Source organism: Halichoerus grypus, chromosome 14, assembly GCF_964656455.1.
Source record: "Halichoerus grypus chromosome 14, mHalGry1.hap1.1, whole genome shotgun sequence".
Classification (NCBI taxonomy): Eukaryota; Metazoa; Chordata; class Mammalia; order Carnivora; family Phocidae; genus Halichoerus; species Halichoerus grypus.
This window is the reverse complement of record NC_135725.1, coordinates 51,857,707-51,875,413: the sequence shown is the minus strand read 5'-3', so window position 1 is coordinate 51,875,413 and position 17,707 is coordinate 51,857,707. Positions and strand designations below refer to the sequence as shown.

The following is a 17,707-nucleotide window of genomic DNA, read 5'->3' as shown; positions in this document are numbered from 1 at the left end:
TCCCCCAACCACACATACACTATAGCTCTCAAACAGCCACCAAAAGCATTTCCACTTATTCACACCCCATTTCCACTTGTTCACACCCCAGAACACATACAAGTGTTCTAGTCCCTTTGGCTCTTCAAATCTCACAGCTGGGGAAAGTTGGAAAAGGATCAGAATAATCAGTACTTGCTACCTCATTACTGGGACCCCTACAGAATTAATTCTTTCTGTTTGTGACATGATCCTCTCTCCCCTCAATTCTTACCCCAGTTGATTTATAGTTGACCTATTAAGGAGGTATAAATTAGAAATCTGTAACAACTTTCAACTGTTTCACTTCATTTTTAAAAAAATTGTTTTGCAAAACAAGATAAATTCTTGTCATTATATCACCATTTTATTTCAAGGTTTTAGTCAGCTGAAATAATTTAACATTAATTATAATATTTACTATTATAGTACAGTTAAGCATTTTAGTAGTTAAAGTTAGGGATCTCATTAAGAATTAAATAATAAATCCCAGGTAAATAGTCCCTGAGGCCCAAGTTAATACGAAATCAATACTGCTATATATCTGTTATTATACATTATAAAAATTCCAGAAAAATCACCTTGGTGTTCTTCTAAATCCATGTCCAGTTGTCCAATTTCTTCATTAAACTGATTTATTTTTTCTTTTATATCTGTTAACCTGTTGAAAATATTAGTTAATAAATTTATGACAGATAATTTAGATATTCAGTAGAAACATTTAATGATGTTAGGAAATCTTTTCTAAGTTGCAAAAATAGTAACTGTATATAATATGCCCTATTCTGAAGACAATACGATAAATTTAAAGAGAAAAGTCTTTTCCAGATCTTTCTTTAGGATTCATATTCAGAGTATAAGTATATTCTGAGAATGTTAGGTTGCCTGATTTCAAAAGCAGACCCTTCCCCAAGCTTCTTTTGAGCTTAACTTGTGATATTAAAGTGAAAAATCTTTAGCAACCTTTTTTGTTGGTTTGTACAAACTGAACTAAATTGGCAAATTAGTCTTAAAAATTAGAAAATAAGAGAAAATTTATCATTGACTGAAGATTATATAGGTTAAAATTTTAACAAACAGCATCTATACTTGTTACAAAGCTATGGTAATTAAGATAGTGTGGTACTGGAATAAAGGAAGATATATACAGCAATGAAATAAAATTGAGAGTAAAGAAATGAGGCCCTGTAACTATATACAACCTATTTTTGACAACGGTGTCAAAATAATTAAGCGGGTAAAGAATATTAGATAATATCTGTTGAAAGAATATTTCAACAAATGTTGCTGGGACAACTGGATATGCAAAAACAAAAGAATAAAACTGAACTCCTACCTCACACCATATACAAAAGTTTACTTAAAATGGATCATAGATCTAAACATACGGGCAAAACTATAAAATTCTAAGAATAAATCATAGGCATAAATCTTCCTGACTCTGGATTAGGAACTGGTTTCTTAGATAGGTCACCAAAACCATAAGCAACAAAAGAAAAAATAAACTAGACATTGTCAAAATTTAAAACTTTTGTGCAAAACCCACAGAATGGGAAAGAAACTTTGCAAATAATTTATCTGATAAGAGACTTGTCTCTGGAACATATAAAGATTTCTTACAATAATAAAAAGATAAATAGCCCAATTAAAAAATGGGCAAAGCAGGCGCGCCTGGGTGGCTCAGCTGGTTAAGCTCGTGAGATTGAGCCCCGCATTGGCTCCCTGCTCAGCACAGAGGCTGCTTGAGATTCTTTCTCTCCCTCTCCCTCTGCCCCTGTCCCCACTCACGCACGCACACACTTGATTACTCTCTCTCTCTAAAATAAATAAATAAATAAATCAGGAAGGAGTTAAGATGGCGGAGGAGTAGGGGACTAAGTTCATCTGGTCCCTGGAATTCAGCTAGATAGTTATCAAATCATTCTGAACATCTGTGAAATCAATTGAAGATCTGAGAAAAGAAATGCTGCAATTCTACAAATAGAAAAGCGACCACTTTTTGGAAGGAGATGTGGAGATATGAATCCAGGGCAATACACTGGAGGATACAGTGAGAGGAGGGAGCCTTCTTAAGGAGCCTACTGCAAAGTATTAAAGCGAAGGAGTGCAAAATTGGAACTTGCAGAGGTCTGCTATGGTGGGGGGATGTCCCTAGCTTAAAGGTGCTTAGTTGACGAAGTGGGGCAGATTTCCAGGTGGGAAAGCGAGGTCTCAGGAACCCTGGGGTCACAAAAAGAATGGGGGTGCCCTGAGAGCAGCAGAGTTCCCAGGCATCAGAGTGGGGAAGCTGGCTGAAAAAAGTGAGTCTAGGTGCCAGCTTTATGCTCGGTGTTGCCATACTGAGAACTGCTGCACAGTCACACAACTGCTTTCTAGGCAGGGACCCAGCAGAAGCGCAGGTGACCCCGCTCCTGTTCCTAGGAGGAACAGTGTGGATCTGTGCCACACGAACCCAAAAAGTCTGGAGACTCAAAACTGGGTTGCATGCCTGAGATAAAAACACTCGGTCACAGACTGGGTGAACACACAGTTTAGATGGAGACCAGGGAGACAAGAGTGATTGACTGCTTTTCTGTAAGGGCTCACTGAAGACTGGGGGGCACAAACTTCAGCTCCAGGGCTAGAGACGGGGGCACCACCATTTTCATTCCCCCCCACCCTTTGGTGCTGAAAGCCTTCAGGGAGCAAAACAGCATCACATAGGCAATCTGGAGCCACTCACACTGAGCCTGACCCCCTGGCAACAGGGGTGCAATTCCATCAGGGCAAGGTCACCTGAGAATCAGCACAACAGGCCCCTACCCCAGAAGAATAGCAGGAATAACCAGCTAGCACAAAGTTTACTAATCACAGAGAATTTGCAAAACTTCAACTCTTGGGGAAAACAGTATATAGCATTCATGTTTTTTTTTTTTTTAATTATTCTTTAGTTTTTCAGTTTTGCTTTTTTCCAGCTATTTTCTTATTTTTTCAATTCTTTTTAAAAATTTTTATATATATTATATATATTTTTATTTTTGGTTTCCTTTCATTGTATTTTATTTTATTTTTGTATATATATAAATTTTTCTTTCTTTCCTATTTTGGAATCTAGTTTCTTTTAATAAACAGACCAAATACACCCAGGATCTTTTTGTTCTGTTTTACTTCTTGTTTGATTTTTTCTTATTTTGTTTTGTTTCTGTTTTCTTAGGGTTAGCTTTGTTTGCTTTTTTTCTGGTGGTGGTGGTGTTATTTTTGTCTTCTCTCTCTCTCTTTCTTCTATTCTTTTCTGGACATAATGATGAGACAGAGAAACTCACCCCAAAGGAAAGAACAGGAGGAAATACTTACTGCCAGGGAATTAATCAATATGGATATAAGTAAGATGCCGGAACTAGAATTCAAAACAACGATTATAAAGATACTAGCTGGGCTCAAAAAAAGCACAGAAAACACCGGAGAATCCCTTACTGTAGAAATAGAAGAACTAAATTCTAATCAGGCCAAAATTAAAAATGCTATACTGAGCTGCAGTAACAAATGGAGGCTCTAACAGCTAGGATAAATGAGGCAGTCATATAGAAGAGAGTCAGTCATATAAAAGACAAAGTGATGGAAAATAAGGAAGCTGAGAAAAAGAGAGAAAAACAACTACTGGATCACGAAGGGAGACTTCGAGAAATCAGTGATACTACAAAGCAAAATAATATTCGAATAATAGGGGTCCCAGAAGATGAAGAGACAGAGAGAGGGGCAGAAGGTTTATTTGGACAAATTATAGCTGAGAACTTCCCTAATCTGGGGAAGGAAACAGGCATTCTAGTCCAGGATGCACAGAGAAGCCCCTTAAAATCAATAAGAATAGGTGAACACCTTGACATATAATAGTGAAACTTGCAAATTTCAAATATAAAGAAAAAATCCTGAAAGCAGCTCGGGACAAGAGATCCTTAACCTACAAGGGTAGAAATATAAGAATGATAGCAGACCTGTTCACAGAAACCTGGCAGACCAGAAAGGACTGGCATGATATATTCAATGTGCTAAATGGGGAAAATATGCAGCCAACAATACTTTAGCCAGCAAGGCTGTCATTCAGAATAGAAGGAGAGATAAAGAGTTTCCAGGGCAAACATAAACTAAAGGAATTTGTGAACACTAAACCAGCCCTGCAAGAAATATTAAAGGGGATCCTTTTAGTGAAGAGAGAGCCCCAAAGAAACAAGGACCAGAAAGGAACATAGACAATCTACAGAAACAGTGACTTTACAGGTAATACAATGGCACTAAATTTTTAACTTTCAATACTTACTCTAAATGTAAATGGACTAAAAACTCCAATCAAAAGACAAAGGGTATCAGACTGGATAAAAAAGTAAGACCCATCAATATGGTATCTACAAGAGACTCATTTTAGACCCAAAGACACCTCCAGACTTAAAGTGAGGGGGTGGAAAACCATATATCATGCTAATGGACATCAAAAGAAAGCTGGGGTGGCAATCCTTGTATCAGCCAAATTAGATTTTAAAACAAAGACTATAACAACAGATGAAGAAGGACACTATATCATAATAAAAGGGTTTATCCAACAACAAGATCTAACAATTGTAAATATCTATGCCCCTAAGTTGGGAACAGCCAATTATATAAACCAATTAATAACAAAATTAAAGAAACACATTGATAATAATGCAAAAATAGTAGGGGACACCCCACTTACTGCAATGGACAGATCATCTAAGCAGAAGATCAACAAGGAAACAGGGGCTTTAGAATGACACACAGACATTCAGAACATTTCATCCTAAAAAAACAAAATACACATTTTCTCAAGTGCTCATGGGACATCCTCCAGAACAAATCACATACAGGGTCACAAATCAGGTCTCAACTGGTACCAAAAGTCTTAGATTATACCATGCGTATTTTCAGACCACAATGCTTTAAAATTTGAACTCAATCACAAGAGAAAATTTGGAAGGAACACAAACACGTGGAGATAAAAGAGCATCTTTTTTTTTTTTTTTTTTTTTTTTTTTTTTTTTTAAAGATTTTATTTATTTATTCATGAGAGACAGAGAGAGAGAGAGGCAGAGGGAGAAGCAGGCTCCCAAGGAGCAGAGAGCCCGATGCGGGACTCGATCCCAGGACCCTGGGATCATGACCTGAGCCGAAGGCAGACGCTTAACCATCTGAGCCACCCAGGCGCCCTAAAAGAGCATCTTAATAGCCAGGAAATTAAAGAAGAATTTTAAAAATACGTGGAAATGGGGTGCCTGGGTGGCTAAGCTGGTTAAGCATCTGCCTTCGGCTTAGGTCATGATCCCAGGCTCCTTGGATTGAGCCCCGTGTTGGGCTCCCTGCTCAGCGGGGAGCCTGCTTCTCCCTCTCCCTCTGCCTTTCCCCCTGCTTGTGTGCTCTCTCTCTCTTCATGCAAATAAATAAAATCTTAAAAAAAAAATACATGGAAACAAATGAAAAGAGAGAAGTACATAGCAATACAGGCCCTTCTCAAGAAGCAAGAAAAGTCTCAAATACACAACCTAATCTTACACCTAAAGGAGCTGGAAAAAGAATAGCAAATAAAGCCTAAAGCCAGCAGGAGAAGAGAAATAATAAAGATCAGAGCAGAAATCAATGACATAGAAATAAAAAAAAACAGGAGAACAGATCAATGAAACTAGGTGCTGGTTCTTTGAGAGAATTTATAAGATCTATAAACCCCTACCAGCCAGACTTATCAAAATGAAAAGAGAAAGGACCCAAATAAATAAAATCATAAATGAGAGAGGAGAGATCACAACCAACACCAATGAAATACAATTATAAGAACACATGATGAGCAATTTATATGCCAACAAATTAGGCAATCTGGAAGAAATGGATGCATTCCTAGAAACATATAAACTACCAAAACCAAAACAGGAAGAAATAGAAACCTGAACAGACCCATCACCAGCAAAGAAATTGGAGCAGTAATCAAAAATCTCCCAACAAACAAGAGTCCAGGGCTGGATGGCCTCCCCGCAGAATTCTACCAAACATTTTAAGAAGAATTAACACTGGGGCACCTGGGTGGCTCAGCTGGTTGAGCTACTGCCTTCAGCTCAGGTCATGATCCCGGGGTTCTGGGATCGAGTCCTGCATTGGGCTCCCCCTGCTCTGTGGGGGGCCTGCTTCTCCCTCTCCCTCTGCCTGCCACTCCCCCTGCTTGTGCTCTCTCTGTCAAATAAATAAATAAGATCTTAAAAAAAAAAAAAAAAAAAGAATTAATACCTATTTTTCTGAAGCTGTTTCAAAAAACAGAAATGGAAGGAAAACTTCCAAACTCATTCTATGAGGCCAGAATTACGTTGATCCCAAAACCAGACAAAGATCCCACCAGAAAGGAGAATTACAGACCAATATCCCTGATGAACATGGATGCAAAAACTCTCACTAAGATACTAGCTAACAGGATCCAACAGTACATTAAAAAGATTATATTCACCACAACCAAATGGGATTTATTCCTGGGCTGCAAGGATGGTTCAACACCCTCAAATCAATCCACGTGATACACCACATTAATAAAAGAAAGGACAAAAACCATATGATGCTCTCAAAAGTTGCAGGAAAAGCATTTGACAAAATACAGCATCCTTTCTTGGTAAAAGCTTTCTGCAGTATAGGGATAGAAGGAACATACCTCAATACCATAAAAGCCACTTATGAAAAACCCACAGCAAGGATCATTCTCAATGGGGAAAAACTGAGTGCTTTTCCCCTAAGGTCAGGAACATGACAGGGATGTCCGCTCTCACCACTGCTGTTCAACATAGTACTGGAAGTCTTAGCCTCAGCAATCATACAACAAAAAGAAGTAAAAGGCATCCGAATCAGCAAAAAAGAAGTCAAACTTTCACTCTTCTCAAATGACATGATACTCTATGTAGAAAACCCAAAAGACTCCACCCAAAAACTGCTAGAACTGATACAGGAATTAAGCAAAGTCTCAGGATATAAAATTAATGCACAGACAATATCAGGCGCATTCAGGGTGGTATGGCTATAGACATGGGGGAAGAGAGGAAAAAATAAAACAAGACAAAACCAGAGAGGGAGACAAACCATAAGAGACTCTTAATCATAGGAAACAAACTGAGTGTTGCTGGAGGGGAGGGAGATGGAGGGAAAGGCTAACTGGGTGATGGATATTAAGGGAGGGCATGTGATGTAATGAGCACTGGCTATGAGACTGATGAATCACAGGCCTGTACCTCTGAAACCAATAATACATTAAATGTTAATTAACTGAATTTAAATTAAAAAAATGTTAAAAAAAAAATACAGTTAACCAAGACTTAGGGGGAAAAAAATCAATGCACCGAAGTCAGTTGCATTTCTATACACTAACAATGAAGCAGGGGAAAGAGAAATCAAGGAATTGATCCCATTTACAATTGCACCAAAAACCATAAGATACCTAGGAATAAATCTGACCAAAGAGGTAAAGGATTTGTACTCTGAAAACATATGTTCACACAAAACTTGTACGACAATGTTCATACCAGGATGATCCATCTTAGGCAAAAATGGAAACAATCCAAATGCTATCAACTGATAACTGGTTAAGTATGGCATAACCACACAATGGATTACTATTTGGCCAGAAAAAAAAAAAGGAAATTAAATACGAATGCATACTACAACACAGATGAACCTTGAAAACATTATGCTGAGTGAAAGAATCCAGCCACAAAGGACCACATATTGTATGATTCCATGTATATAAAACGTCCAGAATAGGCTAATCTATAGGGACATAAAGTAGAATGGTTACCTAGGGCTAGAAGTGATGGATGAGGGGGGGTGAGGAAACAGATACTGGGTCTTACTGGGGAGATTAAACTGTTCTAAAAGTTACTGAGGTGATGGTCACACAATTCTGAATATACTAAAAACCTCTGAACTGTATGCTTTAAATATATGAATTGTATGGTATTATATCTTAATAAAGCTATTTTCTAAAAAGAGGGGCACCTGGGTAGCTCAGTCGGTTAAGCTTCTAGCTCTTGATTTCAGCTCAGGCCATGATTTCAGGGTCATGAGATCAAGCTCCACATCGGGCTCTACACTGGATGTGGAGCCTGCTTAAGATTCTCTCTTTCCCTCTGCCCCTCCCCGCACTCAGCTCATGCTCTCTCTCTCTCTCTCAAAAATAGTAATAATAATTATACTATGCAATGGCTCTTAACTAAACATTAAAAGAAATATTTAAAGTTGTAAATAAGATTGAAAGCTGCATCAATATTACCAGTGTGAACTATAGGAAAAGATAACTGTAACAATATGTACCTACTGCACATTTAGAATATAATTTAAAAGATGTGAAATGGATGTAATATGTCCTATTATAAAGTACTTACTGTCGCTCCATGCTGGCTATTTCCTGATTATCTTCTTTAACCTATAAAGGCATAAAAAGAAAAAGTACTTTAAGTACTTAAACAATTACTCATTGTTAGGGTACCTTAAACATAACTTCCTTCTATGTATGTTGTACTAAAATGTCAAATATAGTCTCTTAAAACCTATTTCTTAAAATTCAACCTTTGAAGTTAAAAAACACATCATTAACTATTCACAGATTTTTCCTTTTTCTTCAAAGGAAGGGTGATGACTGATACAGCTATACCTATCCACATGGCACCATGAGGTTAACATGTCTTCAGGCCTGGAACAGTTTACATAAATATCCAGGATTTTCAGGATTTCTGAGACTGTCTCCCCTCACCCCCCCAACTCACACACACAAGGCAGGGGTTGCCAGATTTAGCAATTCCATTACAACTGAATTTCAGATAAACAAGGAATAACTTTTAGGGCATGTATATACCATGCCCTAATATACCATGCAGACACACACACACTCTTACTCTAAACATTATTCACTGCTTCCTGAAATTAAAATTTAACTAGTTGTTCTGTATTTCATCTGACAGTCCTATCGCAAGATCACACTCTCCCTCCCCTGCCTCCGATGATCTCTTTCCAAGGAATTTCAGAGTCTAGATTTTAATACCTTTCTGGAATGATTCTAATACTTAAATAGCTCCCAAGTTGATCCTAAGGTTCTTCCAAACCATTTGGGCTCAACCTAAGACCACAAAGGAGTCTCATTTGTAGGTTCCTGATGGGTGTTGTTCCCAAATATATATGCATTTCTCCTAAGGGCCCTATAGTTAGGGTGTCTCATTATAAATAACAGGCTAATTATAACTTGGTGCTAAATTAAAGCTAGCTGTGGGTAGTAATAAAGCTACTTAATACATGTGACACAACTTGGTGAGATACTGTGATTTCATAGGACATTTTAATTCCATTCACTTCATGGAGACACTGATAAAAATAACCACAAAAATTCATGAACCTTGGAGGCCCAAACAAATAATGGAACAGATCTTCAATAAGATTATCTAATTGTTTACTGACCAATAAAGAGAGCCTTCAGTTTCCTTATATGGATCCAAAAGATGAAAAAATGGCCAAAATGTGCACAAAGACCATATAAAAGTAGGATTTAAATCAAGAAACAGTTTATATGAGAAATGACTTTCACCTAGATTTTCTTGGTCAAATAGTTCATCTCAATTTAGATGAAACTCACTTTTCACTGTTTTTTAAGTACTGGCTTTCTGTTCAACTCTTATGCCTTAAATAAAATAAATCAATACATTCACCACATCTTGATATAGTAAAATAAGTATTTTTGTTTTTCTACCTGCTTAAGTAATCTCTCTCTTTCTTCCATTGGAGATCCCATGCTTTTGTCTTCGGCAATCATTTGGTCTCGATGGGACTCCAATTCATAAAGTTTTTCATGCAGCAATACAGCCTCCTGTTTTACCTGGGAGTGTGCTATTTCCTGAAGGGCACAAAAAGAAGAAACATTTAATTAGTATTTTATCAAAAACTATTCTCACATAGGTTTCAGCTTATAAGAATAAGGACAAATTTATTTTTTTATTTTTTTATTTTTTAAAGATTTTATTTATTTATTTGAGACAGAATGAGAGAGAGAGAGAGCACATGAGAGGGGGGAGGGTCAGAGGCAGAAGCAGACTCCCCGCTGAGCAGAGAGCCCGATGTGGGACTCGATCCCGGGACTCCAGGATCATGACCTGAGCCGAAGGCAGTCGCTCAACCAACTGAGCCACCCAGGCGCCCCGAATAAGGACAAATTTAAACCATCAGCATTTTTAAATAGTGATATCAAATATCTACGGTACTCAATGATGCTACAAAGCACATTTGTAAATTGGAAGAATAAAAATAAACCCCTTTTCCTTCATAAGCTATTTTCAGTCTAAGATTCATGAGAAGATGGTAGTTTATTTTATCTTCTAAATATAAGACCTGAACAAAGATAAGACATCTCTACCAATGGGAAGATAATAAAGAAAATGTCACAATGTATGCACAACTTTAACCACAATATTAAATTTAAAGTCTAAAGAAATCTCTAGAGGGAATATATTTTCATATATATGTAGTCATATACATACTCTAATACAATATTATATAGGTTGAACTGTCACCCAAAAAGATGTGTTGAAGTCCTGGTAATCTCCAATACCTGTGAATATGACCTAACTTAGAAACGGGGTCTTTGCCAATTTAGTCATGTTAAGACGAGGTCATTAGGGTGGACCCTAATACCCTAATCCAGAATGACTGGTGTCCTGATAAGAGCAGTCATACAGACAGAGACACAGAAGGGGAGCCATGTGATGACACAGGCAGAAACTGGGGTGATGCAGCTAAAATAAAGGAATGAATGCCTAGGATTGATAGGCACCACCAGAAGGTAGGAAGAGGTCAGGAAAGATTCTAACAAGGTCTCAGAGGAAACGGCTCTGCTGACACCTTGATTTTAGACTTCTAGGCTCTAGAAGAGTGAGAAAATTTGTTGTTTTAAGCTACCCAGTGGGTGTTACTTTATTACAGCAGCACTAGGAAATTAATACACAAGAGTAGAATAGTTACTGTATATTCACCACTATTCTACTGTTCACAAAGAGAAAATAAGGGCTGTGGCAACTTTAGTAGATAACCAAAAGAGCTAGGGTTGTTGATAGTGATGATGATGAGGAGGGAGAAAACTGCATTTAAAGCTGTTATTTATTAATTACTTGTTCTGTGCCAGGCACTATATTCCATGTTCTTTATATACTATCTCTAATCCTCAAAACAACTCTATCAGATAATATTATCATCTCTGTTTTACACATGAAGAGACTGAGGATCTGAGATCTAAATAATTTTCTAAGTTAACAAACATAAAAGTGAATGATGATATCTGAAACTAGGTCCATAGCATGAAAGAGACCAAATTTTTAAAAGGCAAGACCTCCTCTTTTTTGAAAGCCAAAGAGAAGGAATCTTAAAAGGAAAAAGTAAATTAAAGGAAATGTGTGAAAGTCTATTTAAAAAGCATAATATAGGGGCACCTGGCTGACTCCGTTGGTGGAGAGTGGGACTCTTGGTCTTGGGGGTTGTGGGTCTGGGCCCCACGCTGGGTGTAGAGATTACTTAAAAATCTTAAAAAAAGGGGCGCCTGGGTGGCTCAGTCGTTAAGCGTCTGCCTTCGGCTCAGGTCATGATCCCGGGGTCTTGGGATCGAGCCCCGCATCGGGCTCCCTGCTCAGTGGGGAGGCCTGCTTCTCTCTCTCCCACTCCCCCTGCTTGTGTTCCCTCTCTCGCTGTGTCTCTGTCAAAAAAAAAAAAAAATCTTAAAAAAAAAAAGCACCATATATACAGCTCAAAATAATGGATTAGGTTCAGGTGAAAAAGTGTGATAATGAAATACAGATAGAAGAAATGCAGGTATTTTGGGGTATTCCTTTTCATAGTTACCTCCCCCTTCCTTTTGCTTAATCATCCTAAGACTTGTTCAAATTGCATCTCAATAAAACTGTTCCTCAATAAAACGCATGTTGATCTTTCTTTTTTTTTTTAAAGACTTTATTTATTTGAGAGAGAGAGCATGCGCAGCAGCCAGGGGAGGGGCAGAGGGAGAGGGAGAAGCAGACTCCCCACTGAACAGGGAGCCCAAGAGTCTACAAGAGTCAGATGCTTAACTGACTGAGCCACCCTGTCTGCCCCACTACTTATATATTCTTGATCTGAGAATACTGTAAGTTTTTATAAAATTTCATGTTATTGTAGGCATACATGTGCTGATGTCAAAAAGTGGCATCAATACAAACACTAAATCCAAGGATATAGCTTACACCTCTTCCCGCAGAAACTAAATTTTGCCAAGTGAAATAAGACTTGACATTCCCCACAAACCCTAAAACAGATAGTGAGGAATTCTGCTGGCCAGCTGTGTTAATACTAAATGTGGTCCTTACTCTTCGAAGCATATTTCTATTACCAGAGATATCCAAAAAATAAAAATTATACTCACATGAAGACAATCAGCATAGAAAACCATTTTGATAATTTTTTTTAAAGATTTTATTTATTTGACAGAGAGAGAGAGAGAGCATGAGCAGCGGGGAGGAACAAGGGGAGAGGGAGAAGCAGGCTCCTTGCTCAGCAGGGAGACCGATGTGGGACTCATCCCAGGACGGATCATGACCTGAGCAGAAGGCAGAGGCTTAACCGACTAATCCATAAGTAAACTACTTTTTCAACAGCAAATTTCCAAAATTACAAAATACTCACATTTATTTCTTGTGCAAGAGAGGTAAAGGCAATCCTGTCAATCTATAATTGTTACTAATCCTATCATCATGATACCTACCTGAATCCACAGGAAATCAGGAAAGGCAGGCAAGGTTTGAGGTATAGACAGTATACTGAAGTGTAAAGGACATGAAAAAGGTAGTTCACAGAAAAAGAAATACATTGGCCAACAAATGCATAACTAAGTGAAAATTAAAACAAGATAGAAATTTTTACCTATTAAACTAGTAAAAATGGAAAAAGTGAATAATGCTTGCTATTAAATGAGTGCACGAGAAAACAGGCACTCTCATACATTGAGTCTAGAAGTAGAAAATGAAACCACCTTTTTGGAAGGCAATTTGGCATCCTTACATTTCAGAAGTGTGTATTTAGCTTTTGACTCATTCCAAGAAACTTATCTGAAGACACATTCATTTAACTTTGTATAAAATGCATGTTTTCATTGCAGCATTGTTTATAATCCAAAAATACTAAAAAAAACTATAAACAACCTATTCATCTACAAGGCTGTGTTATAGTCATGCAATGTAACACAATGCAGTAATTTAAAATAATGAAGGAGATCTCTGAGAGCTGATGTGAACAATCAAGAGAATGCTAGGTGAAAACAAACAAAACCAAGCTGCAGACAGCATTTTAAATGTGAATCCCACTTGAGGTTTTCCACAACAATAAAACCAAGATAGGATTATAAAATTGTTGTAAAGATTAAATGACAATGCTGGTGATCTACATAAAGAGCTCAAAAAAGCACAGAATAAGCACTCAAAAAATACAAAGTGGTTCTGTCTGGAAAGAGGGAAAAGAAACAGGCATTTTCACTTTCATCTTAATTTTTTTTTACCATAAACATGTTTTTTTTAATTAAAACTGCTTTAAATAAACAAATAACAAATAGCAAGCATTTACATCTTTAAATTGATGAACTGATCTCTCTCCCTCTTCACTTCTTTTGAATTTCTTGTTTATGTCTTTAAATTACTATTAGATTTTGCATGCCTCAGCAAGGCAGAATGATTTTGCACACAGTAGGTACTCAATAACTGAATCTAATTTCTTACCAAAGTAGGATATTTGTGGTGCTGAATGGGAAAAAAATTATACTCCTCGTAGTAAACTACTAAATAAATATATACTTGAATGAGTTCCTTTTATTTAGCTGAATTATCTTTTGTAGCTGAGTAATATAAGAACCCTTATTTGATTTTATACTTACAGCTTCCAAGCTCTTTTTTTTCATGTTCAGTGAATCTAGTTGTTGCTGAAGTGTGTCTAACTCCTAAGAAAAAGGAAAAAAGTAAATATATATACAAGTTATGTTTAGAATAATATATTTCTGTTTCTTAGCATCTCAAATGTGGATGTGACAAAGTAAACATTATAAACATATTCAACTCTCATCTTGCTATTGACTAGAATTTATTAACATTATTTCTATCTTTGCCAATTTCTTTCATTATTCCTAAAAACTTTGCCATGATCTACCTTTAAAAAAATACTTGGAGCTTGTCAAAGTTAGCCAGACCTTTTCACAGTGAATCATCACTGTGTTTCGAAAATATTAAATATCAGAAGCCCTCAAATTAATGATGTTATTGTTTAAAGTTAACTTTGATATTTTAAAACCATGTTTCCATATCTTTTGCCTAATTTCTTTTAGGGCCAAGACATATAGTAATTTACATGGCTCACTCCTAGGGACAAGACTTTCCAGCTGATTATTATTCAAAAACCACTGGGCTAGATTAACTATATTTTGATGGTATTTTGGCATTTCTATAATACTCTTTCTTCAGTGTTTCATTGTATCTTATAAATCCTGACTAAAATAGTTGTATTAAATTGTCAATGAAGTTATATCTGAGAAATGAGAACTACATTCACTTTTGGCATTTTGGGGGACTCATTCTCTGCTAACTGTTTAGTTAAGGGTTATCTGGGTATGTAAGGGCACTAACTTGCAAACTGGAGTCACCACCATGCCTGAATGTTGGAAGAATTCTCAATAACCCCTCAGCAGGCTCCCAAATTGCTTATTTAAACACTATGTTTAGGAGGCAAGAGCTGTTCAAATCAAGGACAAAGAAGTAAAAGATGTGCTGCTTATTAGGTAGGAAAAAAAGAAAGTAAATATCCCTATGGCTCTGGTATATGAGGTTTTTTATTATTTCTATTAACAGTTCATTAAAAAAAAAACCCAAGTGTTTTCATGTATCTGTATGACATGCAAAAGTGAAAGATGCATAGAAATGAACAAATAATACAGTAAGATTTGATCATCATGCAGCATAAGAAAATGAAGTTTTCTAGATTAGTGCTTCTCAAATTTAAATGTCCGTTCATACGAATTATCTGGGAACCTTGTTAAATTAAGATTCTGATCAGTAGGTCTAGTCAAGTTCTCAGGGATGCCAATGCTGCCCATCTTCAGACCATATAGTAGCAAGACTGCTATATGCTGGACGAAGTAGTGATTAGTATTACCTGCAACAATTTCTCATTTGTGGTTTTCATTTCTGTGTACTTGATTTGTTTTTCAGGAGACATGTTTTTGATAATGCCATCTGCTGCTTGTTTTTCCTGTTCAACTTCTTCTTCTACACTTCTAATTTGTTTTTCCTTCCTGAAATCAAAAGTATCCAATATTCCTCTTACTACATTGAGGGGAATAACAACAATTAATTTTACTGAGGTCATGGTCCCAACTAAATATGGTAAAGTTATTCAACGTAGTTTGTAATCCTTATAGATATACAAAAAATTCTATTTGGAGAACAAACTGGTGGTTGCCAGAGGGAAGAGGGTGGGGCATGGGCAAAAATGGGTGAAGGGGAGTGGGAGGTACAGGTTTCTAGTTAAGGAATGAGTAAGTCTCAGGGATGAAAAGTACAGCATAGGTAATATAGTCAACAGTACTGTAATAGTGCTATATGATGATGGTAACTTGTGGTGAACATTGCATAACATATGGAACTGTTGAATCACTACATTGTACACCTGAAACTTAAATTAACATTGTGTCAACTATACTTCAGTTAAAAATTAAGACAATATGAAAATCCCTTACACTTCCAAAAAAAAAAAAAAAATTGTCCCCATCAGCACAGACTTATTTTATATCTTTCTCTTCTCAATCCCCAAATCCTTCTATTTCCTTACTACTCATTTTACTTTCTTATAAGAAAACACAAAGATTATCACAGAAAAATCCCTAAAGCCTTGCACATATGAGGATGTATTTACAACTCTGTCATACCCTCAAGACAAATAAGACAATTTTAGAATAGTGGTTTTCAAACATCTTTTAGCTACAAATTCTTTGACCAAATGAAATCTTGTATTGTAGTTCACCATGTAAATGATATAAAGTAACACAGCTCTGACTGATCTGAGAGTAGGGAGACCTACAGTGCAATTTGATTAAAAAAAAAAATCGTAACTTTAGATTAATAATATATTTTGCTTACCTACTACTTTAATTAAAATTGGTATTCCAAAACTTATCAACTGTATTTTAGCGGTGCAAAATAAGTTAGTGTCTCCAAAAACATAACACGAATATCACAAGTGTAACCATATAAGAGAAATAGTCATTAATTACAAACAATAACCATCTTTATCATATAATCATAAGAAATACCAGTGATGTGCCACTTATTACCTAAGCAAGGTCAATTATCAATAGGATAGAATTTTTCTCTAGAATTCTGAAAAAATTCTCCAGAATTTTGGAAAAAAAAACAACAACAAAAAGATGCTAGTTATCATGTAACTACTTCAAGACTAAAAAGACTACTTGAAGATAACTGTTTAGTCTAAATATCAAAATTTTTATTTTGAGTTTCAAAATAGGAGTATTCTATTTAATCTTTCACATGTAGTTATCAACTAATAGTTTTCACAATCACTCTCTAAGCCTTACAGATTCACGTATTCCCCACACATTTTTTACACTGCCAGAATAAAACGATCTAAACTCAGAAATTTTCCTACAAACAACATCTCATAATAACCCAATAAAAGATGAACAAAATCAGACAAACAACCTGGAATTTCTATTTATTTTTGTCTATTGACAAGGAGTGATATCTTCTCTTTGAACTTCAATTACTATCGTATAACAAACGTGTTTGCTGCTGAATTTACATGGGTTTATGGGCTCACAGAATTTTCAAGCAGGAAAGGTCAATTTCAATCTTTTTGTTTCATAGATTAAGGATACTAAGGCTCATGGGAGTTAATCTTTTGGAACTAACTCATTCTGAACTCCATGATTATTCACTATCGACAATGAATCTTAACCGCGTTTTTGCCTGATATATGTTTACTGTAGTTACAGGGGAACGAGGGTAATACAGTATTCCATTTTACAGAGGGGAAGCTGCAGCACAAGGAAGGTAACTCATTTTTTGAGGGTCACAATATGGCCAGCGTTAGGTCTTTTGATGCTTTGAGCACTTCGCTCCTATAATAACTTGGCAGTAAATCCACCAATGACAGTGTCATAAAAATGAGTAAACAAAGTTGAAACGGGAATTCAAAACTCGGGGGCTATCTTTTCAACTTGAATCTTTCTAAACACGAAATACCTTTAGGACTAACTTTAAATCACTTTAACAATATATCTTTCCAAGTATGCATTTTTCAATATTATATACTTTAACTTGCAAAGTAAATTTGCTAATACTTACATTTTTCAAGAGTAATTAAGAAACACAAAGGTTAAGCAAAGCATTTTACTTGTTATGCTAAAAAAGTCAAAGATGACTAAGAAATTATTCTTCTAGTCAATCTTTTGCTAAGAAGTCTAGCTTTTTTTTTTTAATCACGTGTTCTTTGGGTACAAAGGTTAAAGCATAGTGAAATGCAACATATGACATATTTTTTTTTTAATGGTCTAGAAGAAACAGTAGATTCCTTAGCACACAAGTCTCAGAGAAAAGAAAAAAGTAAAGGTAAGATCCCA

The 17,707-nt window shown here is 36.2% G+C and overlaps 1 protein-coding gene across 1 annotated transcript in view; it reads right to left on the bottom strand.

Annotated features, from left to right (window-relative positions):
• IFT74 (intraflagellar transport 74) overlaps window positions 1-17,707 on the bottom strand; it is a 91,313-nt gene that overhangs the window by 37,532 nt on the left and 36,074 nt on the right. Inside the window, exons 9-13 of the mRNA XM_078061323.1 lie at window positions 15,226-15,364; window positions 13,958-14,020; window positions 9,767-9,910; window positions 8,412-8,452; window positions 600-679 (exon numbers count right to left, since the gene is read on the bottom strand). Of these exons, the coding sequence (XP_077917449.1) occupies window positions 600-679; window positions 8,412-8,452; window positions 9,767-9,910; window positions 13,958-14,020; window positions 15,226-15,364 (467 nt within the window). The remainder of the gene's footprint in view (window positions 1-599; window positions 680-8,411; window positions 8,453-9,766; window positions 9,911-13,957; window positions 14,021-15,225; window positions 15,365-17,707) is intronic.